Here is a 26219-nt window from a genome sequence, read left to right as displayed (position 1 = left end):
TTATCCTCATAACCGCTACCATGAAACTCTCAAGCGAACCCTAATTCACTTCCATTATTTCTTTCTGCTTTTTTCTTCTTTCTTCCATGATTATCAAATTGCATATCGTATTGTGTATCAAAAACTTAATTTTTCGAATTGTGTATCGCATATCGTATTGTAGGATATGCTTTTTTAAAAAAAATAATAAATAAAATGATAAATTTTTTCTAAAAATTAATATCATCCTCAAGATTAATTAACGAATTTTGCGATATTATTGGCTTTAAATTATGGTATTACATAATCAAAATTAAGAATCTATATCATTTCCTCTCAACCATTCATATCATTTTCAAGATCAATGTTAATATTTATATCTCCATTTGTGTTATTATTATCATGCAAAATGGGCAACACATATTCCTCTTTACTTTCTCCATGTAAAATGGGTAAATTTAGGTGGGTTTTAGTGAACTGGGTTGGGTGACATGGATCTGACCCAAAATTTGTTCGGGTTGGCCTTTGGCCCAAAATAATAAAGTTGTATCAATGTTTTTAAGGATACTAATAAATACGTATCATATTGTAGGATACATATTAACGTATCGAAAGGTTTATAATACACTCTTTGATACAAATTGTTGACTTTGATAACGTGTATCAAATCGTATCATAGAATACGTATCATGTATCGTAGAACACTAATAACCATGCTTTCTTCTACCTTATGTTTTTAGATTTTCGTTGTTGGTATTGTTTTTATATATTTAGGGAGCGTATATTATGTTCATATGTGTTTAATATAAGTGAAACATTACATATTTAGGGGAAACAAAAAGAAAAATTTACTTTCTAATACTTGAATTGAAAGAAAAATTTTCTGAAAATTTGAATAAACTTAAGTTTGCTCGAGTGAGGGTATAATAATATTTACTATGTTGTACTCGACTTTTTATATTTAGGGGTTTTTTTTTTTTTTTTTTTTTTAAATGGATTATATAAAAACTATCAATATGACCCCTATAAAATCTCAAAAATGTCCACTCGAATGAGGTTAATATCATAATACCCCGCTCGAGTGATTGGTCTCAAGCGATTCAGTTTATTCAAAGTTTTTGGGTTTGTTCTTCAGTTATCCAGAAAAGTGATTTTTCAACCCAATTCGAATTAACAAACATATTTTTGACATTTCATGCATCTTTTAACATTAAATTCTTGAAAAAAACCAATCCAAAAACCATAATATTATACATTTCTATTTTAAATCAAGAGTTTTTTTTTTTTTTCATTTTTATGGAATTAATGGTATTTTATGTAATTAAGCATGAATGACAAAGATAAAAATGTCCAATTCTTTTATAAAAAGTCTTGTTTACAAAGCCATTTTCGAAATTGCTTATTCTTTAATTTGACTTGTTAAAAAGGGTGAACTAAGTAAATTTCCCGTAAGTTTCATATAAGTATTTTCTATTATATTAATAAGTCCTTTCTTTTTTTTTGGTTTTATTATTTTCCAAATGTATAAGTGTATAAATACTAAATTCAATTCCTATAAATATTGTCAATACATAAAATAGTGCCACCATCCCTAGAGTCCAAAAGATAGCACAATCCTAGAAGACCCAGTTTAAAACTTCCCAAACTCGCCTCACCAACGAATTGGGCTTGCATGCCAGGCAGCAGAGCCGTTTAAGGGCCCACGGTTTAGCCCATAGTGAAGATCAATTTGGGCCGTACTGAGTGGACAAGTTACCAAACAGTAAGAGGTTAAGAGTTAAGCCAAGATCGGGGGGGACTGATCCTTTATAGTAATTCTACATCAACAACTCTTTCTCACAAAGACGTAATAGCTCGTAATTAATTAGTAAGACTCATGCAGGACCCATGTGAGATCTGTTGTAAACTGACAATTACAGCTATCATGTCAGGTTTGTGAGAGAGGATTGTTGGTGTAGTATTATTCAATCTTCTATCGTATAATCGGGACTAAAATTGCTTCATAGGAATTGGAAAATGGGTATGCGCTATTAAAGTTGTAATTTCCAATTGAACCACCAAGATCCACATTCATAAAAATGCGACAAGGACATGACAAAACATAACCTAGAAATATCACTTTCTCGTCATTTGATCTAGTGAGTGAATTATTCGCTTAAAACAATAAACCATAGAAAACGAAAACCCATAAATATATTTTGTGAAATCCATGAATGAAAGAACATTGAATATCTCAGTGTCAACTATTTTTCAGATAATTTTTACTTATATCTATATTTCATACTCTGGTTTGATAAAATACTGATTTGAGCATTAGAGTCCTTTTACAAGTACATTATCTATCATTCCTTCCAAGGAAGAAACTGATCAGAGTCATCAAATGGAGGTTAGATGAGTCATTTGGTCTAAAGGATAAGTTTCACCTGTGCAATGAATGTATTAACCAAGGCCAAATTCCCTTTATTGACTTTGTTTTGACTTTTTCGGAAAGCACCTTCCTGTTGTTATTTGTGTAATTAAAGACTGGTCAAGTCTTATTTGGAAAATGCATGCGAATACGGTGAGATTATTTTGGAAGATAAAACCCATCTTTATGATATAATTTTATCTCATTTAAGAATTATCTTCGATTTATTTTATTATTATCTTATTTTAAGATTAAATTTATCTTCGGATCACTACTGGTTTGATTGCGGAACATTGATTTTGATTACGTAATGGGTTTTAATGCTTTAGAATATTTATTTGAGAAACCATCCAATTCCGAAAACTTATTTATCTTTTAACATTCCTTACAGTTTAGACCTGGTCCAACACAACAGCCGGATACCGACAAACACAAAGCATGATACACTTTTTAACCACTGAAATTGAAGTATCAATTCATCTACTGTTATCTCACAAGTCTATATGAACAAATTGCCCGATCTTCATGTATGCATTTGCGTTCTTTCCTTAAACTGCGCGAGCTTAATTTTGAATCCTTGAGTGATGACACCCAATGGGCTAAAACATTGGGAGCATACGCGCTTCTGGACTGGCCCAAAAACCATGATTCAAGCTTTCCACAACTGGCCCATTGGGCCTTAGTTTACTTTACACATCCGATAACGGCCGGATTTGTGCACTATTTGCTTTATGCCCTGTTGTGCCTTCCTATGTGCCAGTTGGGTGTAATTAAGCTAATCAAATGGTTTAATATTCAATTTAGTTGATGAATTACTATTATGCCTTATTAAGACGCACCTAATTTTAATTTTATCATCACCAATCTGATAAAAAAGATATAGACCAATTAAAAACAGCCACCTCACACTTTCATACCAAATTAACCCTCACAAGATCAACCCGTAAAAGCCTAAAATCTCTAAACTCGCCCAAACCAAACCCTAATCAAAACTAAAGTAACTCATAACTGAATATTATTTTCTACAAATCCAAACGCGAACACTATTAAAAGACGCAATTTCAATAACATAACACTATCCCCAATATGACCCTCAATTTTTATTAATTGTCAAAAACACCACTACTTTTGTTACTCGGCCGTGCTCGGGACGCTCCCAAATCTGGAATAAGCTACACCAACCAAACCCTAATTTTTACACATAGGACTAAATCAACCTCCTATAACCGGTAACCCAAGAAATAAACCGGTTGCCGGCTGTAAAATTTACTATCTCCACACCCTACACGTTCGTTTTTCTTATTATATCCCATTGTAAAACTCACTTCTCTCCCTTTTCTCTTAACATTGTGTTGTGTATGTGTATCCTCTGTTTTAATTATCATATTCCCTCTCTTAAAACATTGTTAAAAATTCACAAAATCCTCCAAAATTGAAAAAAAAAATAGAAAGCTTTTGTTCTTCTTTAATTTACTCATGATAGAGGATGCTTGGTCGTGAAGACTTTTTGATTTTATTTGGTGTTGCAAATTCGGAGATGTAAAGATCTTTTTATCTTCATTGTAATTTTCGCTTTCCCTGATATTTTCGTTTCGGTCTGCTAATTTATTTTCTGAACGTTGCTTTATCTTCAAGTAATGCTAATTACTTGTGATTTCGGTGATCTGTTCAGAGGTTAGGATAAAATTCTGCGTTTTGTCGTTTGTTAGATCTGCGATGTTGTTTTGAGAGGTTTTGTTTCAATGACTAAGTTTTTGATTGCAGGATTTTTGAGGTTAATTGAAGTTAAAAGCATGATTTGTTGTTGAAGAGAGGTGTAGAGAGATTTTGTGTTTGTTTTTACAAGATGAAGAGGTCCAGAGACGATGTTTACATGAACTCTCAACTTAAACGGCCCATGATTTCTTCGAGAGGAGAAGCGTAAGTTTATTTATTTATTTTTGTTGTTTTTAATTTTTAATTTTTTATTATTGAAGTTTGTTTTGTTATAATGAGATTAAGTTCTTTAATTAAAATAATACTTACTTTCTGTTGATTTTTCCTTGGTTTTTGTGTTAATTTGACGACTGCTTGTTGGTTAACATACTTTGTTGATGGTTATGCCTTGAATTTTTTTATTTTTTTGACTTGCTAAGAAAGATCAGGTTTTTCTTTGTTTAGATTCTCTTGTGAATGACTTCGTGACCTTGATTCTATTAGAGGTGTAGAATGAGAAACCGAAAGTAGCAATTATTATTATGTGTTTGGAACATTACTAGTACGTCGTTTATGCAGAATATACTTCACTAATTTGAGATATTGTTTTCATTTTATTTGGAAAACTATAATCTGATATTGATCTAGTGGAAGTGTACTTGAATTTCAGGAAAGTACTGATACTCTTTCTTTGATGCAAGGAAGTGATTTTAGATGAAGTTCTAGTTATGTGTGAAAAATATGATCTGAGTATTGATCTACAGCTAGTGTTTTCAGAATATTGCATTTTATAATTTTTTAATATATGTTTTTGGGAATGAAGCTCTGGGCAACCCCAAGTGATGGGAGGAGGAGCAGCAGGAGGAGGAGCTACACAGAAGCTAACAACAAACGATGCTCTAGCATATCTCAAGGCTGTTAAGGACATATTTCAGGACAAAAGGGAAAAATATGATGACTTCCTTGAAGTTATGAAAGACTTCAAAGCTCAAAGGTTTGGTGATGTAACATCATTGTGGGTTCTTTTATCAGGGTAATGTTTGTGGAAATATGTTATCTTGATTGGTGCTTATGTTATCTTGATTGTAGAATTGACACAGCAGGTGTCATAGCAAGGGTAAAGGACCTATTTAAAGGGCATCGAGAATTAATTTTAGGATTCAATACCTTCTTGCCAAAGGGATATGAGATCACCCTCCCACTTGAGGATGAGCAACCTCCACAAAAGAAGCCAGTCGAATTTGAAGAGGCTATTAATTTTGTAAACAAGATTAAGGTAAAAGTATTATGACATGGCTAGACTTGAGGTAGTAGTTTTATTATGAAGGTTAGAGTCTGATAAATTGTATTCCTGCAGACAAGATTTCAAGGTGATGATCATGTTTATAAATCATTTTTAGACATTTTGAACATGTACAGAAAGGAAAACAAGTCGATAACTGAAGTCTACCAGGAGGTATGTTTTTTGAATTTATTTGTCTGTACCATATGTTTGGTGTTCCACAACTTTTTCCTTTATTTGTTTATCTGGTTTCATGTGCTCACATTAAGATTTTGCCTTAATGCTTCTGATTATTAAATTATATTATCTTGTAGGTTGCTTCACTTTTCCAAGACCATCCTGATCTGCTTGTTGAGTTTACTCATTTTCTACCTGATTCTTCAGCATCAGCATCAACTCAATATGTCCCTTCTGGAAGGACTTCTCTGCTTCGTGATAGGAGCTCTGCAATGCCCACAATGCGGCAAATGCAGGTTGACAAGGTATTTTTTTCTCATCTATGTCATTATTTCATTTTGTGTTAACCTTAAGCTAATATATGGTTTATGGGCTCTTTTGTCAGAAAGAGAGGACTACAGCTTCACATGCTGACCGTGACCTTAGTGTTGACCGACCTGATCCAGACCATGATAGGATGCTGATGAAATCTGACAAAGATCAAAGGAGGCGTGGGGAAAAAGAAAGGGAGAGGAGAGAAGACAGAGATAGAAGAGAGCGGGAGCGGGATGATAGAGACTTTGAGAATGATGGCAATAGGGACTTCAACATGCAACGCCTTGCCCAGAAACGGAAGGCTCGTAGGATTGAAGACTCAACTGCTGAACAATTGCATCAAGGTGGGGAAGATGATGAAAACTTTGGAATGCATCCTGTTTCATCCTCTTATGATGATAAAAATTCCATGAAAAGTGAGTTATTAATTATAGAATTTGTTGTTTTACCCACATAACTATTAATTTAAAATCTATCAACTGATCGCCTTTATCTATTGATAAAAGCTTTACACTTCTTGAATTTTTTGTCTGCTTCAGATAAGACACAAGAACTGAAAAAGAAATGAAAGAGGAATAGTTTTATCCTAGCATTATATGTGACTGAGAGTTGATACCTATTTACTAGTTTCTCTTTGGATACTTGTGTACTACATAAGCAGAAACTCCATTTAAGAAGAGAGAGAGAGAAAAGAAGCATATGCCCTGCATTTAGGTCATTTTATTATCAGTAGAATATAGTTTCAGTATCACATTTGTTGAGCATTTGAAGCACTACTGTTTTAACTATTGGAGTGCCGCTTTACAAGATGTTTCATTCTTATGTATGTGCATACCTGTAAGTGCTGATTCTTTTATGCAAGAATTTTAGCTTTCTATAACTTAGTTCGTTTTTTATGCAGGTGTATACAGCGAGGAGCTGGCATTCTGTGAGAAAGTAAAGGAGAAGTTACGTAATCCTGAGGATTACCAGGAATTTTTGAGGTGCCTTCATCTCTACACCAAGGAAATAATAACTCGACCAGAATTGCAATCTTTGGTATGGCTGATTAATATATTAAGTTATCATAATTTAGCTTTTCTTAATCATCTCTGATTATTATATTTGATTCTATCTAGAATATATTGGAGAAATAAAGATAGCTAGTGTCATAGGTTGTTCACAAGCGCTGTTGAAGAATTTGCTGTGCACCACTGGATTAATCTATTTATAGATTAGTTTAAAGTGGATTAACAAATAACTGCAAATAAATATTAAGGCTCTTTATATTTTTGATGCAAGCACAGCATTGTCAATGCAGCAGATGATGTCTTAATCCTTGCATAAAAATCATTGACAACTGTTTAAGTTGGCCAAATATCACCCCAACTATTGATTTTAACCAGAAAAAGAAAAACGGTTTCCTGTTTGTTTCTGGATGGTGGTCAAGTAATACTTTCTAACTTGTTTGACAGGACTGGCATTATTTATAGCCTTCTCTGGTTTGACTCTGACAATCCTGTATCAGCTTGACCTCTAATTTTTTTTTTTTTCTTTTAAATCTTCAGCAATATAGAGAGAATACTCTTTCTTATTCTTAAGCTAGTTCACAAGAGCGCGTAGTTGATCCATGATAATCTTTGACTTGTCATATTTTGAAAATTCATTTTATTTGGACAGTAAAATATCCTTTTCTAAGATTAGTTTTAAGAATTGAAATTTTCTTTCTGTGATTTATCTTCTCTCTCAGAAAGCATACGTATTTTATGGAATTGTCACAAACCTGACTTTTTAACTTTTAATATTAATAGTTTCTACCTGATGCATCCATTGAGTCTTTTGCTAGCAAAAAATTAGTGATTGTGAAACTTTTTCATGTATCAGGTCGGTGATTTGCTTGGAAAGTATCCAGATCTTATAGAGGGGTTCCATGGATTTTTGGCTCGTTGCGAGAAAAATGGTAACCATTTAAAAGAAATGCCTTAAATTATCTACTGTACATGTTGCATTATCAGCATCTTATCTAATCAAGTCTTTTTCTTCAGAGGGATTTCTTGCTGATGTTATGAGTAAAAGTAAGTAAAATTATTTGTTTCTTTTCTTCTTATAATAGTTCATATTTTCTTCATCATAGAAGTTTCCCTTGGCTGGTTTGCCACTCAAGTAGAATTCATGTAAAATGCTGGATCAAGATGATACATTTCTAATGTTAAATCTTTGCATGGCGACATTGTTTGTATGAACTCTAGTAATGAACCTAACTGACTTTAGTTTTAGCTAGGTTGGTTCAATTTATTAAACTTTTGGGCTCATTGCTTGATGGGATACCTGTAATTTATATGCATTACGTATGGATGGTGCTAGATTCAGAAGTTGTTCTGTAATTTGTAATCACCATGGGTTTTATTAGGCATTTTGCTTTACCCAATAAGCTAATTTGACTGAGTTGCTGTTAGGATCCCACATTGAAAGGGAAAAGGGTGGGCATGTGGGTTATAAACGCTTGGGCACCCTCCCTTGGTAAGCCGGTTTTCCAAGGAGAGTTCTACCCAAGCCTATGAAAGACCCATGGCCCAGCCCACATTGTTGAGTTATTGGAGTGGGTTCCTATCAATTGCATTGGGGGGTGCAACTTGATGCTTAGTATGTATTATTAATTTTTGATCTTCATTCATTGCAGAATCCTTGTGGAATGAAGGATATTTACCCAGATCTGTTAAGGTAGAGGACAGGGATAGAGATCGAGATCGTGAAAGGGATGATGTGGTTAAAGATAGGGACCGTGAAAATAGGGAAAGAGACAGACTTGATAAAAATGTGGCCTTTGTAGTTAAAGATGTCATAGGTCAGAAGATGTCTTTGTATTCCAGCAAGGATAAGTATATGGCAAAACCTATTCAAGAACTTGACCTCTCAAACTGTGAGCGCTGCACTCCCAGTTATCGACTTCTTCCAAAAAATGTATGATTTTTTCTGTTTTGGTTTAATTTGTTATTAATTTTTGTTGTTTTTAAAGGAGACCCTGGGATTTCCGTAGCCCAGAAAGGGAACAGTAAGAGAAAGTAAAGGAGACACTGACACTCCTGCTAATTTTTTGCATCTTTGTGTACTTTTATCATGCAGTATCCAATACCTTCTGCGAGCCAGAGAACAGATCTTGGTGCTGAAGTACTGAATGATCATTGGGTTTCTGTAACTTCAGGAAGTGAAGATTACTCTTTCAAACACATGCGCAAAAACCAGTATGAAGAAAGCCTGTTTCGATGCGAAGATGACAGGTTGGAGCTTGCCTGAAATTGTAATGTTTATTTGTTTCCTTCCCTGTGCTCTCTTGAGTAAATTTACGAATGATACCTAGTAATACTGCTTTTTGTCCCCAAAACATGTTTATTCATCAATAATAGGCTTTAGTTTAATCTGTTAATTTTTGTCGCTCATTTTCATTTGATGCCTGGTTTGTAAGGAACTTAAAATTTATGTCGCAGTATTTTTTCCAGATTCAAGAGTAAATAAACATATGCAAAGTTTTCCCCCCTCCAAACACTCGTTTTCTTACCTTCTTTCATGGTGTTATCCATTTTCTGAATTAATTTTCAATATTCTGATTATATTGGCTTTGGCAAGTGACTATGTTTTGGAACAATGTTGACAGGTTTGAATTGGACATGTTGCTAGAATCTGTGAATGTAACTACCAAACGTGTAGAAGAATTGTTGGAAAAGATTAATAATAACACAATCAAAACAGATGGCCCTATTCGTATAGAAGAACACTTCACAGGTACTAAATTTACTGATGACGGGTTAAAATCTGTCTATGCGTTATGTTTTGTGAGCTCATTTGTTGAATTCCTTCCTTTATCTTATGAGATTATTCCCTTTGGTCTGTTAATGCAGCTTTGAATCTGAGGTGCATTGAACGATTGTATGGTGACCATGGACTTGATGTGATGGATGTATTACGAAAGAATGCCTCTCTTGCTTTGCCAGTTATATTGACACGATTGAAGCAAAAACAAGAAGAGTGGGCGAGGTGTCGTTCTGATTTTAATAAAGTTTGGGCTGAAATCTATGCCAAGAACTATCATAAATCTCTTGATCATCGTAGCTTCTATTTCAAGCAACAGGACTCAAAGAGCTTGGGTGCAAAAGGTAATTTAATACTTGACATCTGGTGTACTGGTAGAATACACACCATGATTCCTTCTGTCCTGGTAGAATACACCATGATTCTTTTGTATTGATAAAATACACACCTGGATTCTTTTGTATGGGTAGAATACAGACCCTGATTCTTTTGCACTGGTAGAATATAAAATGGTTATGGGGTCTTGGTCTGCATGACAAATTTACAATCTTGATGCATTAATTTTAGTCTTAGTTAGTTTACATAAAGTACCAAATGCTAGTACATAGGAGAACATCTTTGAAGCTACCACATAAAGCAAATTTGGATCTTGAAAATGCACCTAAAATTGATAGTCTCCCTTTGGAGTTGTACTTCCCAAATCTTGGTGGGGAATTAACTATAAATGTTACTTGTCTCACCCTGGTTAAATGGGAATTCCCTGAATGTGGTTTTTCTGTCCTGTAATTGTTCTGTTTACTTTGAATGTTTCAGAGATATTTACTATTACAAATATCTTAAACATGCACACCATAGTTATTTGTTTGATTATGTGAAGGAACTCCAAACATTGGTCTTAGTAGTAATGCCCTTGGTTACAACTGAGGTAAAGGGTTCAAATCCCTTTGATGGGCAACCTACATGGGTTATTATATCCCACAAGTTACTTTGCTACAAAACTGTAGGGTTTGGAAGTATTCTCAGTGTAGAACTCAGTGAACATGATGGGATGGTTGAGGGACTTTTGCATAAAGTAAAAGAATGAAAAGGAACAAGATAATGTTATTAGATTCAACCAGTTTCATTGAACATCCTTTGCACTCTAAGTTAAGTTCTAATTGTTGTTTTGTATTTTTTTTACAGCCTTGTTGGCAGAGATAAAAGAAATCAGTGAGAAGAAGCGTAAGGAAGATGACACGCTCCTTGCAATTGCTGCTGGAAATAGGCGGTCTATTGTTCCACATTTGGAATTTGAGTATCCAGATCCTGACATTCATGAAGATTTATATCAGCTCATTAAATATTCATGCGGAGAAATGTGTTCAATTGAACAGTTGGACAAAGTAATGAAGATCTGGACAACCTTCTTGGAACCTATACTTGGTGTTCCTCCTCGGCCTCAGGGTGCAGAGGACACTGAAGATGTTGTAAAGGCCAAGAATCATTCTGTCAAAAGTCGTACTGCTTGTGTTGGTGATAGTGATGGCAGTCCTGATGGTCCTGTTACTGTCACCAATTCCAAACATGTGAATCCTTCCAGAAATGGAGATGAGAGTATTCCACCCGAACAATCAAGTTCTTCTAGGGCTTGGTTGCCTAATGGGGATCATGGGGTCAAAGAAGATGGTTCAGAAGCTGATCATATTGCTCGTAAGAGTGACAATTTCTGTGATAGTTCTGAGCAAGATAAAGTGCAGAACAATGCAGCTATGGCTGATGAAACATCTGGGATCAGCAAACAAGCTAGTACCAATGATCGGTTGATCAATACAAATGCATCACTTGCTACTGGGGCAGATCAAAGTAATGGAAGGACTAACATAGAGAATACATCAGGTTTGTGAATTGCTTCCAACTCAATATAACTTGGTTTCTTGTTTCCTTATATTTCTCTCATGAAGTTTACTGCTAAATTTTCTTTGAATTTTAATTATTTTTTATAATGATGTCTTGACTGCTGAGATTTTTTTTTTTTTTTTTTTTAATTATTTTTTATAATGATGTCTTGACTGCTGAGATTTTTTTTTTTCAAGGGCTTAGTACAACCCACTCTAGACCTGGTAATCTCACTGTTGAGGGTGGACTTGAGTTAAGGTCAAGTAATGAAATTTTACCTTCATCAGAGGTACAGCTTCAATGCTATCTCTATTTATATTTATTAACTTTCAAGTTAAGGGCATTTTTTCTGTATGTCATGACAATCAGGATTGTACTGTATATAATCTCACTGTTTGATACCTTATATGTGGAATGTGAAGGAGCTGATAATTGAGTTCATGGTTGACTTTCTATCTGATCCCAAAGCAAAGTTGCTTTTGATGGCTATATAATGGCAATTTGCAAACAAATATTATGGTCCTGGTGATAGATAAATAGCTTTTTGACTGAAACGTTTATGGAATCATTTGAGATGACATCTTCTTATCATTTGCATACTTTGTTGTTCAAACAGTTAAACCGCTGTTATTCTCATACTTCTCGATGGTTCTTGTCCTCCTGTTAATAGGCTATTAAATCTTTGAAGTTTGGAATTATTTAGTTTGATAGAACTTTAGGTATGCTTAGGAAGTAGCTTATACAAGTTATGATATATATTTTTAAGTTCTCGCACATATATGTGCAGTTTGTCCAATGATTGGACATCGAGGCTTGCCATGGGTTATATTTTAAATAAAAAATTCATAATCAATTAAAAACTCGGTTCTGTGTTGTTTTTATTATTGTTTTGTAGTGATCTAACACTGGAAGATGATTCCATTTCATTATGGATGTTGCAGGCTGGGGATTCTTCAAGGCAGATGATAACCACAAATGGGGTGCTGACAGAAGGTGCAAATACTCAGAGATATAATGCTGAATCTGCTATGCAATTTAAAATTGAAAGAGAAGAGGGTGAATTATCTCCTAATGGAGATTTTGAGGAGGATAATTTTGCTGCTTATGGAGAAGCTGGTCTGGAGGCTGCACCTAAAGCAAAGGATGTTACTGTCAGCAGGCAATATCAAACCAGACACGGAGAAGAAGAAATATGTTGTGGGGAGGTTGGGGGTGAAAATGAAGCTGATGCTGATGATGAAGGCGAGGACAGTGCTCAGAGGTCTTCAGAGGACACTGAAAATGCCTCTGAGAATGGTGATGTGTCTGGAAGTGAGTCTGGTGATGCCGAGGATTGTTCTCGGGAAGAGCACGAGGAAGATGGAGACCATGATGAGCATGATAACAAGGCAGAAAGTGAAGGTGAAGCTGAAGGGATGGCTGATGCTCATGATGTTGAAGGAGATGGGACATTATTACCATATTCAGAACGTTTTCTACTGACCGTGAAGCCTCTAGCAAAGCATGTTGCCCCATCTTTACGTGACAAAGAAAAGGACTCTAGGGTTTTCTATGGAAACGATTCCTTCTATGTGCTATTTAGGCTTCACCAAGTAAGGCCTTTTTGTTTTTTTGTTTTTTTTGTTATGTGAGAATTTAGTATATATTCAATTGACCTTTCTGGATTAAATTCTTTGTTACATTCATTGACTTCATATTCCCTATTTCATTGGCAGACATTGTACGAGAGAATACAATCAGCAAAGATTAATTCATCATCATCCGCAGAGAGGAAATGGAGGACGTCTAATGATACTAGTCCTACTGATCTTTATGCCAGGTNTGTTATGTGAGAATTTAGTATATATTCAATTGACCTTACTGGATTAAATTCTTTGTTACATTCATTGACTTCATATTCCCTATTTCATTGGCAGACATTGTATGAGAGAATACAATCAGCAAAGATTAATTCATCATCATCCGCAGAGAGGAAATGGAGGACGTCTAATGATACTAGTCCTACTGATCTTTATGCCAGGTTGTTTATCTTTACAGGATTTTGAGTATTTCAGCCGTTTTTTATTTATAAGTGTATGTTAATTGGAGATCTGATGCAGGTTCATGAGTGCACTTTATAGTTTACTGGATGGTTCTTCTGACAATACAAAATTCGAGGATGATTGCCGAGCTATTATTGGTACTCAGTCTTATGTTTTGTTCACATTGGACAAGTTGCTATATAAACTTGTCAAACATGTAAGATGCTTAGGTTTATTTCTTTTAGTTTATTGAATTTTTTTCCCTTTGCTTTTGCACTGCTCTAAATACTAATTGTAGTTGTATTTTTATTAGCTCCAAGCAGTAGCAACTGATGAGATGGATAACAAGCTTCTTCAACTGTATGCATATGAGAAATCAAGAAAACCTGGAAGATTTGTTGATATAGTTTATCATGAAAATGCACGTGTACTTCTGCATGATGAGAACATATATCGTATTGAATGTGTATGCTTTTTACTACTTTCTTCCAATTCTTTTCCTTCGAGGACTGTTTATGATTTTAAATTGGAAAATATTAAATATATATAATTTTATTTTTTGCTGCAGTCATCCACACCAACCCATCTCTCTATTCAGCTTATGGACAATGGACATGATAAGCCTGAAGTGACAGCTGTTTCCATGGATCCCAATTTTGCAGCATACCTTCACAATGACTTCCTATCAATTCCTGAGAAAAAAGAGAAGTCTGGGATATTCTTGAAGAGGTATGTGAAAATGGAAAAAGTCAAACTTTTTTACTTTCATATACCCGTAATGGCTATTAATTTTTGCTATTCTGCAGGAATAAACGCAAACTTGCAGGTGATGATGAATTTTCTGCTACATGCCAGGCCATGGAAGGACTTCAAATTGCTAACGGTTTGGAGTGCAAGATAACTTGCAATTCATCCAAGGTATTTTATTTTGTAAATCTTTTTAAGCCAACTCTAACTGGTTTGGTGGCCTTGTTGAGTTCGGTTGTATGTGTCAGTTTGTATATCAATTATTTTAATTTTTTTTTTAACTATAAACTGTTAAATTATAGGAGAGATTGAAGTAGATATATCATTGTGCTAATAAATTGGAAATTTGTGCCTGGTAGGTCTCATATGTTTTGGATACCGAAGATTTCTTGTTTCGAACAAGAAGGAAAAGTAGAAGTTTCCCTCAGAACAGCCCATGCCACAACCAGGCAAAGGCTTCAAATGGTTATCCAATTAGAAGACTACAACGGTTTCAAAGATGGCTTTCTGGATCGTAATATGCTTTGTTGTGACCCTGTAGTAGATATGGTACGTACTTTTTTTTTTTAATTGCTGTATCTGGTATCCCGAATATGTTCCCCTACATCCAATACCTGATGATAATTGGAAGAAGATGATAATATATTTTCGATAACTTGTATTTCAGATATTCTTGTACTTCAAATGTCTTGACCACACATTATATACACTGGTGCTGGAATTGGAAAGGTCAACAGCGCCGCGAGTGGAAAAGCTTTTGCAGGATTCATCTTTCATGTACTCTGATATTTCTGTCTCACCAACTCAATAAAGAATCTGAGGAAGGGGGATATGGCTCGGAGGATTGTAGTATAATGCAAGTTTGTGGCATTTTGAGCCATCATCATGTATATAGAGAGGTAATATGTGATGTAAAACCTGAGATATATGTCCATTCCATTCATCTATATTTTTTATTTCTCTTCTAATGTTTCTCGCTTAGGCCCTGCCATTTATTGCAATTGTTCAACTTGTTTTGCTCTTCATTGCCCATATCAACTGCTCTTCCTGCCTTAAAATATCTCCTTTCTGTCATCGACTCTGCCGCTGATTTTGTATATGCAACTGCCGCGAAATAATAACTTTTCCTGTTCAATTGCTATGACGTGATAACAACTATTAGCTGTAATCGCATTGAGTTGATTTTAATTCCCTTGATTATTTTTGCAGTTATTTAACAGGAATGTCGATAATCATGTCTGACTCATCATCCCATTATTCTACCATCTAGAATTCAAAACTAATTGATTAGGTGGCCCAGTATACAAGGTTAAATCATAAACGGCACCAATCTTTGCCTTGGAATTCGGATATCATTTATGTGGTGGTCAGGATGTTAGACACTGCAATAAGTATTCGCATTACATTTAACAGGTTAAGCGCATGGTAGGAATTTGGTCTTCAACAGTGGTTTTTAATGCGCTTTATCATTTTGGGATTTCTACCAATGGAAACAAGACGGATTCGCATGTACAAATGTTGAAAGATAATTTCTAGCACGAACAATTATTTGGTGGACTTCATAGATGGATATGAATTTCATGCGATTTTCCAGCCTGGGTAAACAAGCTCTTGTATTTAGAAATAGTATAGAATTTTGAACTCAAAATCTTAAGCAGTTACCAACGAAGGTGTTATAGGGAAAGATCAAGGTTTGACCTTGAACATCATAGCATAGTGAAGCATATGCATAGATAACGTTTTCTTACGTTGAGATTACTAAAATAACCACCACAACCAATTAAGTGATTAACCCTCCAATCTTTTGATACAGTTGTCTTGAACGGAGACATGCACTGCTTCGTCAGAGCCCCAGTACAACTTATATCCCCCTTGTAATACTTCGGTAAATAATAATAATAATAATTATTATTATTAAAAACAAAAAATGGCTTCAAAAATTTACAATTATATATCCAATAACGAATTCTTGACATGAAGATGGCAATGTGTATGAGAACATGTCAAATTGTGAGCATTTTAAAAAGGAGTGCAAATAGCTCCACTCATGATAGAAGAATGGCTTACAGAACTCACCATCCCAACAGATCACGAATTCTTCTTTTTTGTAGGGATATCAGGACTGAGCAGCTAAGTCATGTTGAGTAGCATCATAAATTTGGAAGCTCAAAAAACCATAAGTAAATTGGGATCTGCACCTCGACTAACATATCCATCTAGTATCTGAAAGCCTGCATCATTCCTAACAACTCTTAGTTAATTAGGAAGAACACCACCAAAACTAAGGTCGAAAAAAAAGGGCAATCGACAGTAATTCAATCCTGAAAATTTATCTTGACCCAAATTGTCCATACAAGGCAGCCAAGCATAATTAAATTAACCGAGACAAAATATAGGCATTTGGGGATGGGGAAGGACCTTAAGTCTTTACACTAGGAAATACAATGATGACCCAAGTAAACAATCTTTCAAAAACTGGGAAATGACCTTAAAAAATTTAGGTCTTCCTTCAGCTGCTATACGATTCTGAAAAATGAATTATGAGATGGCAGATGTTAATACGTGTATCCAACCCCGGCTACAGCTTTAGAAAAGATTCAACATGTGGAGAATACATTTAAAGTTTACAAATACCATTTTATCACCAAGGAAACTTTATCCAGCTAGCTCACTTATTGGTGGACGATCCATTACACCAGAGGCAGCCATTGCATTCTTTTGTAGCAGTGGGTCTACATCAGGCAATTTAGGAATCTGAGCCAATAAGTCAATTGATCGTCTCAATAGGCGAGCCAAATCCCCATCATCCAAGGCGCAATCCATCATCATCTCCCTCCATGTCAGACCAGATGCCCAGGCTTCTACCATGCCAGTAAATTGGCTATCCAAACAACAAGTTATCTCTACCTCATGCTTTTCTTGCAGTTGCAATAGGGAACTTCTCTGGTCCTCCAAAAAGTTAATCACATTGATAACAGTAGTGGAAGGTTCGTATATGTAGCCGTTATTTTTCCAAGCACGAACTTTGATCCCTTCAGAGACTAAGCTTGCACAGACAGCAGCAAGTTGTGCAGGCTTCAAATCTAGCAAAATCTTGTTTCTAAGAACCATTGCAAGCCAGAGTTCATTTTCTCCTCGAATTGCAGCTGCAGTTTCACCCAATGGAAAAATTACATGAGTATTGATATCCAGTGCCCTAATTTCATGTATGACATTGCTGATCCTCAAAAACTCTTTCCAACCAGATGGTTCAATTTGCTTTATCCTATTGATCAAACGGTTTGATCTAGCCTTCAGGCGTTTTATCTTTTCCTCAGTAAACTTAACAGTGTCTAAGATCTTCTTGTACTCTTTAAATGCTTCTGTGCGTGCTATCTTTTTCTTTAAACGTGCTACTTTGGTTCTTTGTTGCTTGTAATTTTCAACAGCATCATGGTACTCCTGTGACATGTGTAACACTTCATCATCTTCAGAAAGACTATTCAAAACTGGCACATTTAAACTCCAAGACCATGTCTCTAAAGATCCTTCCATGCACCATAAACCACCAGATTCAGAACCAGCAAGCTTTTCCCACTGCATATCCCCCTCATCCAGAAGCAACCCCATTGTCTCCCGTGGCAAAGCATCTCCCTGAGCTAAAGCAACATTAGGAAAGCCTGTCTTGTATACAGTTTTAATCCACTTCTCAGTAAACAAATACCAAGAGTTATCTGAACCAAGAGCCACATAATAAGATGGTTCAACATCTTGAATTTCAAAGTCATCACCATTTGTCTGAACTGCAACTACATTTAGGGCAAAAGAATTATCAGAAGAAACCATGTTCTTAAGTTTTGGACTATTAAGTGAGTTGAACTTCCCCAAATATACAGCAGGGACCGAGTGTTCAACTCCTTCAGAATCTTTGTATTGTAAGCACAAAAAGGGTAAGTGGCCATTTTCAAATTCCCTTAAAAGACCTTTAAGAGCAGAGAATCTCTTCAACTCCATCCTTCTACGTAGTTCAGTTCGAAGGCGTTTTTCTGCCTTTAACTCTTCCTGTAGATCCGCAATCTCCTTATATGCAGCCTCTGACAAAAGTCTCCTACTTCTCCTGTCTATAGCATCATCACTAATTTCTGAAGTCAGCATTTCTATCTCTTTCTGTATTTTAGCAAGCTCCTCTTTTGCAGCAAGCATTACGTTGCTGCCAACATAGTTTCCGAAACTTTGCTCAACTAATTTCCTAGCTTCTTCCAAAGTCCTGCCTGCTTGTAAAGCTTTCATGTTATCTGATTCATTTGATCTACGAATAATTTTTGCACCTGCAAGAAGATTGAGCACCATTCCATAAGAAGCAGTGAACTGTGACACAAGAGGTTCCACTCCAGCAAACAATAGCTTACAGCACTCTTCAGCACCTTCAAAAGGGGTCTGAACCAGCACTACATGACCCCTTTCATCGATGCCTCTACGTCCAGCACGTCCTGCCATCTGAAGTAGTTCATTTGAGGTTAACTGGATCCTTCCACTAGCAATCCTTTTGCTGAGAGATGAAATAACAGCCGTCCTAGCAGGCATGTTGATTCCAGCAGCAAGTGTTTCTGTAGCAAAGACAACTTTAACAAGCCCTCGCTGAAAAAGCTCTTCAATAAATGATTTCCATATAGGAAGACAGCCAGCATGATGTGCTGCAACCCCTTTTAGAAGTCCTTTCACAGCAGTCTCCCTGAGAGCATCGGGATACAAAATGCGAAACCTCTTCAAGGCCAATTCAACTTCACTCATCTCACAATCATCTAATAGATTACAATCTTCAAGGTACTGGACAGCTGCATCACATCCTCTTCTGTTAAAAATAAACCAAATTGCTGGCAGCATATCCCGCGCCCGAAGGTGCCATAATGTATCAATAACTTGAGGAACCTGATAATTATAATGATAAATTAATTTTTTATTATGAGTGGAGGTCATAAGTTAGGGTAGGAAAAAAATTGATGAGTAATTATCCTTATTTAAAAAATAAAACACATCAATGATAATCAGACATCTGACTCCATCTGTACCTGTGAGCGACGAATTGTGTTCATGTCATTCTTTGAAAGTTTAGGTTGTCCAGAGGCACTATTATTATTGACGCTCATGTCACCTCTGCGTTTCCTGGAATTCCTTCTTCTAGACCCATCATCCCTGTACGATTTACCTTCTGAAGCCAAAAGTTGTAAATAATTGAGTGACAGCTTCCTGATCCATATGAAGAAAATAGAAACTTGTTATTCACCGAGGGAAAAACAAATGCCATCAACAGATATCAAATAAAACTACTATGAAAAGGAATCCACAAGCCTAAGTAAGAATATGAGGAAATTCAGTAGCTTTCACAAGCTTGCAAATGGTTCTTAATAGACAGAAAAGCTATTGTACGTCAAAAGTTACTAAATTCATTGGTAATTTAGAATGAAAACCATTAATGACAAACTTATTAACTAATTTTGTTCATGAATAATAAAGAGTTTATGAATAAGAAGTTTACACTCAAAACTGTAAGTAAGTGTTTCCTATCTGGATAAACAAACAGACACCCCAGAGTCTCTTATAGAAGTACATAAACTGTTTTTCTCAAAAGGATGCTCCTTCTCACAATGGGTTACTAGAGGACAGAAATACTATTAGATATAAGAAGAACGGCATTTCAGTAACCATATCTTCTAATATATAACAAATCAAACATAGAAATATATACTGCGATAAATACGCTAATAACAGTAAGTAGACAATATCATGGCATGGATTGAGAAAAAAGGGTAACAAGGTCATAGAAAAATTAACCATTTGCCCAAAAGATGTAGATAAAATAATACTGCCTATCAAGATTGAAAAACATATACTTCAGGACAACATAATATACCTATTCATGTGTTTTCCTTCCTCATCAAGAAGGGGTAGTAAAGCATTCTTGGTTGAGAAGTGCCAAGTCAATGGAACTGGTCGCCTAGACGATGTCACTAACTCAGTTTTACCATGTATCTAGAGAAAAGACAAAAGTTTAAAAGAATTAACCATCTCTAGGGTCCAAATATCACAAATATCAACACATCATGCACACTGCAAAATTTCAAAAGCAAGGCCTAACATGAGTAACGCATAGAATCCAAAGACAAGCAATAATATTATTTCAATCCCATTAAGCATATTCTAGTATCTTTGTATGCATAATGCACAGAAAAGAGTCCAACATAACCTAAAACATGGCATAAACAACCCCAGAATAGTTGAATATTAAATTACAACAATGATATTCTTCTAGTATTTATCCAACAATAAATAAATAAAAACAATACAGTAAAAGAAAGTGTATTCTTCTGAAACAGTGTCTAACATGTGTGATAAAATTAAATTTCAAAGAGTATATTTCTCATCTAGGCAATCTTACACACAACTTAAATCTTAAAGAGAAAATTTGCCTCAGAAGTCTCGTAAATGTTAGGGAGGACACCATCTAATTAAAAAGTAGATAGACGTTTATGAAGAATCTAACACAGAATAAAATTACTAGTCAATCTCTGACAACTTATACTTAGTTGAACAAGGACACAAAAACATATTCTATTCCTACCACTGGATCAAAGCAAGGGAAGCTGGAGCAATAAAATTCAAATAACTAAGAATGCACTAGACTGACACAAATTGAAAATAAGCTAAACACAAATATTCACTCAGACTTGCAAGGTAATATATGCCTGACAAGCATCATCCTCGCAATTTCCTAGAGAATTCAAACATAATCAGGAGCTAGATAATATAACAGAAAATGTTACCTGACCAATCCAGCCAGCTAGCTCATCTGCATTTGCAACTGTTGCTGACAGGCATATGATTTGAACTTCTTCGGGGCAATAAATAATCTGCAAAAAAAATAAAAAAATAAATAAATATCCCAAGAGAATAAATAATCTGGAAATATATAACCTAATGAAAGCATGAGCTACAATTGAGTCCTAAACAGTGTACTTACTATCTCCTCCCACACTGTACCCCGAGATATATCGCTTAAATAATGAACTTCATCCAAAACTATCACATCAACTTCGAAAAGTCCACTCTCAGAAGAAACCATCCCAACACTGCATGAGAATATATAATAAATTCCCATCCTTGTTTCCAGCTATTAAATTATGTTAGAAAAATAAGACCAATGAGATCATAAAAAAAAAAGTTTGAAAATAAAATTTTCATAAGATAAATATCAAGACTTTAATACACACAAATGAAATTTCCTTCTAGAAATATAATAACATTTCAACACTACTAAGTATACCTCTGATACAACATGTTCCTCAAGATCTCAGTAGTCATAATTAAAACCTGAGCTTCTCTGTTGACTGCAGAATCTCCAGTAAGAAGACCGACATTATTATCACCAAATGTCTCCCTGATCATCGAAATTAATTAAATTCAATATACAAAAGTTTAGCAAAATCCAACCACCTAACAATAGTTTCGCAATAAAAAACATAACCATTTAATTACCGAAACTCACGAAACTTCTGATTAGACAATGCCTTAAGCGGTGTCGTATATAAGATTCGGCGTCCTCTCGCTACGGTGGCAACTGCAGCAGCTTCCGCAATCAAAGTTTTTCCACTGCTTGTAGGCGCAGAAACCACCACTGAAGAGCCTCTCAAGAACGCTTCAATCGCCGACCGCTAGCAAAACAAATTCAAAAAGTCTAACGAAATACGATGTGAATTTTAAAATTTTAGAGTATGTCGAAAAGTATAAATATATTAAATAGATAAACCTGAAATTTGTCGATGCGAAAATCGTAAACAGAAGCAAGTTCGTCAACGTCAATCAATTCGTCACCGTACTCTTTAACTTCATTACAAAGCTTTTCGACTCTCTGCCACTTGAACTCCTCTCGCCGAGTCGACGCGTCTGTAGAGTCTACAGAAGTTTCGAATTCATCTTCACTTTGTTGGAATTCATCCGAGATTCCACAAGAAATGTCGTCGTATTCATCAGCGGCTTCTTCTTCATCGTCGTCGTCGTCGTCGTTATAATCTTCTTCCTCTTCTTCTTCGCCATCGGCATCTGAAAGCCCGGGCTCGGCGGAGAAGACTGACTTTGGGGACTTGTATGAGGCTCGAAATTGAAGTGAATTCGGTGAGAAAAGCGGTTTATAAATGCAAGAGCCTACGGTTTGAGAAAGAATGTGAAACTTGAAAGATGAGGAAGGTTTCGATGTTGCGAAGGAGAATACTGAAAACGTGTTTAGAGGGCAGAGGATAGAGAGTGTGTTCATGGCGGGAGAGATTTCTGCAAGATAAAAGTTTCAGATAATTGCTTTTGGTAACACGATATTTTGCGGGTTAGGGCCAACTCGACGTCGTTTAAACGTTCTGATGTAATCATGGATTATATTGCCATTAGACAAAAAACTAAATTTTGTTCAATTTTTGTCGAGTTGTATGAATGACTCAGTTGCAAGTCAAATATTAACACGAGAATTTTATTTTATAATAAACCTAACCTTGTGGTACTTTTAGGCACAGTTCTTGTGGCAACCAAACAACCCCTAAGGCCAAAGCCGCCCCAAACTGCCAATTCTCAAAACCAAGGTTTTGAAACCTGACTTGCGGTGTCACCCCCCCCCCCCCCCCAGTGGCCCCCCACCATCCCCCCCCCCCCCCCCCTTAAAGATATCCAATTCAAGTATCCCCCCCCTCCCACCCCCCCCAAAAATCCCCCCCCCCCCCCCCCCCCCCCCCCCCCCCCCCAGTGGGCCATGTCTTAGGTTGACTGATTCGATCGGTTAAACTAGTGATCTGACCGGTGTTCCAGAAAGTTTGAAATCTTGCAAACACCCCTTAAAAATTCAATCAGTTCCTATAAGTTTAAAATCTAGCAAACACACCCTTATGATAGTTAGGGCTTTGATTTTTTAGGCCAAATTTTGACTAATCCCGGTGACCAAAATTCAATCTGATACCACCAATTGAACCACCAGCCTCCACTCTACAAAACCCCTCTAACCTTGACACTTGGTAGCCTCCCGTTCGTCGATTGTGACTCGCATATATTGCCGCAATTGGGTTGATTTTTTCGGCCAAATTTTGACTGATCCCGACGTCCAAAATTCACTCCGACACCACCTTTTGAACCACTGACCTCCACTCTACAAAAGTCCTCTAACCCTGAGACTTGGTATCTTCTTGTTCGTTGGCAGTCATATTAGGGATTTCGAAAATAGTTGAATTTTGTAACCTGATCCTGATTGAACTAGTTAAACCGACTAGGCTAAGTTTTAAAACCTTACTCAAAACACTCAACAACTCACACCGTGGCACCCCAACAGCCCTCCCCCACCTTCGCAACAAGTCGCATACCGTCGAATCCTAAGCACCCCCATTTTTAAATAGTAAATTCAAATCACAACCTCCATTCAAACACCTAAGCCTCCGTCAAATCAAACACCCATCATGTCGTCATCCCATGCCCAGCAACGCTAGCCCTAAGTACTCCTCTTTAATGCCGAAAAGCTTCCTCATTTCACCCACTGCTAACCCAATGCAACACCGATTCTCTGTCATACCATCACAATATTAATACTTATGTTATGCCAAAAAACCAGGTCTGTTGTAGGCATGCATCAGCGGAAACCAATCAGAGTTCAGGAAGGTTTTCTGTTGTCTGGATGCAGCCACGTCCCGCAAGCACGTGAGGGGTAAGACTATCATCAGTAAGGTAGGTGAACGCCAGACCTACGAGTGGCTGGGAATTGTCCACCTGTTGAAGCCCTACGCGATTTAAGGAAATCTTTCATGTTGATAACCAATGGGAAGCGCGTTAGGAATTGTACCACACCTGCCCACTCACAGAATCATGATTACTAGCTTGAATCCTCCAACTATAAATAGAGGGCTCTCCTCTATGTTACAGGATTGGCTCATCCACCACTCAAAACATATACTCTCTCTTTTTCTCTCTCTCTCTACATTCATTTTATTTTCTCTATTGTAAATCAGCTTGCTGAGTGTGACCTGATTATAATCAACCATTAATATAACCACAGTGGATGTAGGATTTGTCTTAGAGCATTCGAACCACTTTAAAAATTGCTACTCACTCCATATCTCCTTTTTGCACTTCCATATCATGTGTGATTTCTAAGTCCGCTTAGCACTTCACACGTGCGAATAGTTGGTGTCAAAATCAAGCATCAACAACTTATAATTGAACAAATATACATAAAACTCATCAATGGAACAAAATTACATAATACATACTTTAAAGTTTAATCCAAAATATTTTTTTTTACGGTAAGGGAAGGGGACAAGTGACTTTTGTATTAGGTTAAGTTTAAAGTTTTTTTTTTTTTTCTAAAAAATTATTTATTTTGTAAATTGTCAATTTTATATTTGGTTATATAAAAGAAAATTAAATTATAATTTCTTTTATTCATCTGGGTATTTTAGTCTTTTGACTGCTCATGCATAATCTTAAAAGATAAAATAGTAAAATACCCCTCAACGGTTATTATTGATTTTTTCAATACTTTTACGTCTAAGTGCTTAATATTCCAATGGTAGGTACACGCAAGGTTTTAAAACCCAACCCGGGGGGTGACCTATTCAAGTGATCGGGTCATAGGTTAATCGGTTTAACCAATGATTTAACAGGTTTAAAATATAGCAAACACACCCCTGATAAATACCATCAGACCCTATAGGTTTGAAATCTAGCAAACACAACCCCTGGCCAAATGCAAATCGGCAATCGATTGGGAGAGAGACGGCAACACATCAGGGAGGGTAGATCTGGTGATGGGGAGGACGAATCAGCAGCTGGCAAGTTGAGGCATCGTTGGAAAATGGCTGATCGGTGATGGAAGTCAAAGGTCGCGGTGGGTTTTTTTGGTGAGTGATTGTGGATCTTCGTGAATGACGACAAGGGAGCTTGGGAGAAGGTAGATCGGTGGCTGAGGAGGCCTCTTGATGCCGGAGAAGGCCGATCAACACCGGGAAATGGAAGAAAAATTGTTGGACGACGAAACATCATGCAGTGCAGGAGATGAAGCATCACGACCCCCGAGAAAGTCAGAAGGTGGCTTTCAACAGCAAGGGAAGGTGGAAGGTCGTCGGAATAGGGGAGGTCATCGTCGATTTGCATTTGGCCAGAGGGTGTGTTTGTTGGATTTCAAACCTTCAGGGATTGATGTATTAATCAGGGGTGTGTTTGCAAGATTTTAAACTTGAAACAGTTGAAAGTATAACCCGACCCGGAGGAGGCCCCGAGTCCCAGTTCAACCGACCGGGCCGGTTCGAGTTTTAAAACCATGGGTACACGCATGTAGTTATGAAAAGAGCAATACTGAATCATACAACTGAGTTATACAAACATACAAAAAATAAATGATAAAGTAATCATTTTATATTAATTTTGTCTCATTTTTGTCTATTTGTATGACTCAGTTGTAAACAAAACGTTGCTCTTATGAAAAACCTTAAGGATAGTATATGAAATTATCATAATACTACACATATAATATTTCTCATACAACATTATGTGACAAAAGATGATTGGGTAAACGTTTATTTTTAATTTAAAATCAGTCAATCATATTTTACATCACAATATTGTATGAAAAATATTGTATGTTTAGTATTACTCATGAAATTAATGTTATTGGAAATAGAAAAATAAATGATAAATAGAGCTCCAAAAGACAAAAGTTGGGATGCTACTAAAATGATTATACTTCCATTCAATGAGTATAATAATGTGAATAATATTATATATCCTAGTTTTTTCATTCAAAAGTTTAAGTGTCAAGTAACATAACATTAAGGGGGCGTTTGGTTCAGGGAATATTGGATTACTAGAAAGATAGATTACTTTGAAGATTACTAGGAATCTTTAGGACAACGTGTTTGGTTAATTGGTAGGTATG

At 36.0% G+C, this 26219-nt stretch overlaps 2 protein-coding genes across 8 annotated transcripts; one reads left to right on the top strand and one right to left on the bottom strand.

Moving 5' to 3' along the window:
• The first annotated feature begins 3731 nt into the window (after positions 1-3731).
• On the top strand, positions 3732-15260 carry LOC116140905 (paired amphipathic helix protein Sin3-like 4). 7 transcript variants are annotated; one of them, XM_031426483.1, is made up of 25 exons: positions 3732-3925; positions 4022-4060; positions 4151-4306; positions 4905-5075; positions 5171-5357; positions 5439-5537; positions 5678-5845; positions 5926-6271; positions 6757-6893; positions 7719-7794; positions 7880-7909; positions 8515-8795; positions 8958-9112; positions 9487-9614; positions 9731-9985; positions 10824-11516; positions 11714-11805; positions 12458-13108; positions 13232-13335; positions 13616-13754; positions 13851-14003; positions 14106-14266; positions 14344-14455; positions 14644-14833; positions 14952-15260. In XM_031426483.1, the coding sequence occupies exons 3-24, from the start codon at positions 4233-4235 to the stop codon at positions 14800-14802; spliced, it is 4371 nt and encodes a 1456-aa protein (XP_031282343.1). In that variant the 5' UTR covers positions 3732-3925; positions 4022-4060; positions 4151-4232; the 3' UTR covers positions 14803-14833; positions 14952-15260. The 7 variants fall into 7 exon arrangements, with proteins under 7 accessions (XP_031282343.1, XP_031282350.1, XP_031282358.1 ...); XM_031426490.1 differs by lacking the exon at positions 4022-4060; XM_031426498.1 differs by lacking the exon at positions 4022-4060 and having other exon boundaries at positions 3732-3948; positions 5926-6199.
• Positions 15261-16750: 1490 nt separating this feature from the next.
• LOC116141064 (DExH-box ATP-dependent RNA helicase DExH15 chloroplastic-like) lies at positions 16751-22571 on the bottom strand. Its single transcript, XM_031426616.1, has 8 exons — positions 22068-22571; positions 21797-21972; positions 21585-21698; positions 21282-21390; positions 21085-21171; positions 20175-20293; positions 19333-19510; positions 16751-19192 (listed from the first exon to the last, which is right to left on the bottom strand). Exons 1-8 carry the CDS (start codon positions 22569-22571, stop codon positions 16940-16942), a joined length of 3540 nt encoding a protein of 1179 aa, XP_031282476.1. The 3' UTR covers positions 16751-16939.
• Between the last annotated feature and the right edge of the window lie 3648 nt (positions 22572-26219).

This window comes from Pistacia vera, unplaced genomic scaffold (assembly GCF_008641045.1).
Source record: "Pistacia vera cultivar Batoury unplaced genomic scaffold, PisVer_v2 Contig1111, whole genome shotgun sequence".
In the NCBI taxonomy this organism is placed as follows: Eukaryota; Viridiplantae; Streptophyta; class Magnoliopsida; order Sapindales; family Anacardiaceae; genus Pistacia; species Pistacia vera.
Note: the sequence above shows the minus strand (reverse complement) of the source record. Positions and strands in the feature narration are given on the sequence as shown.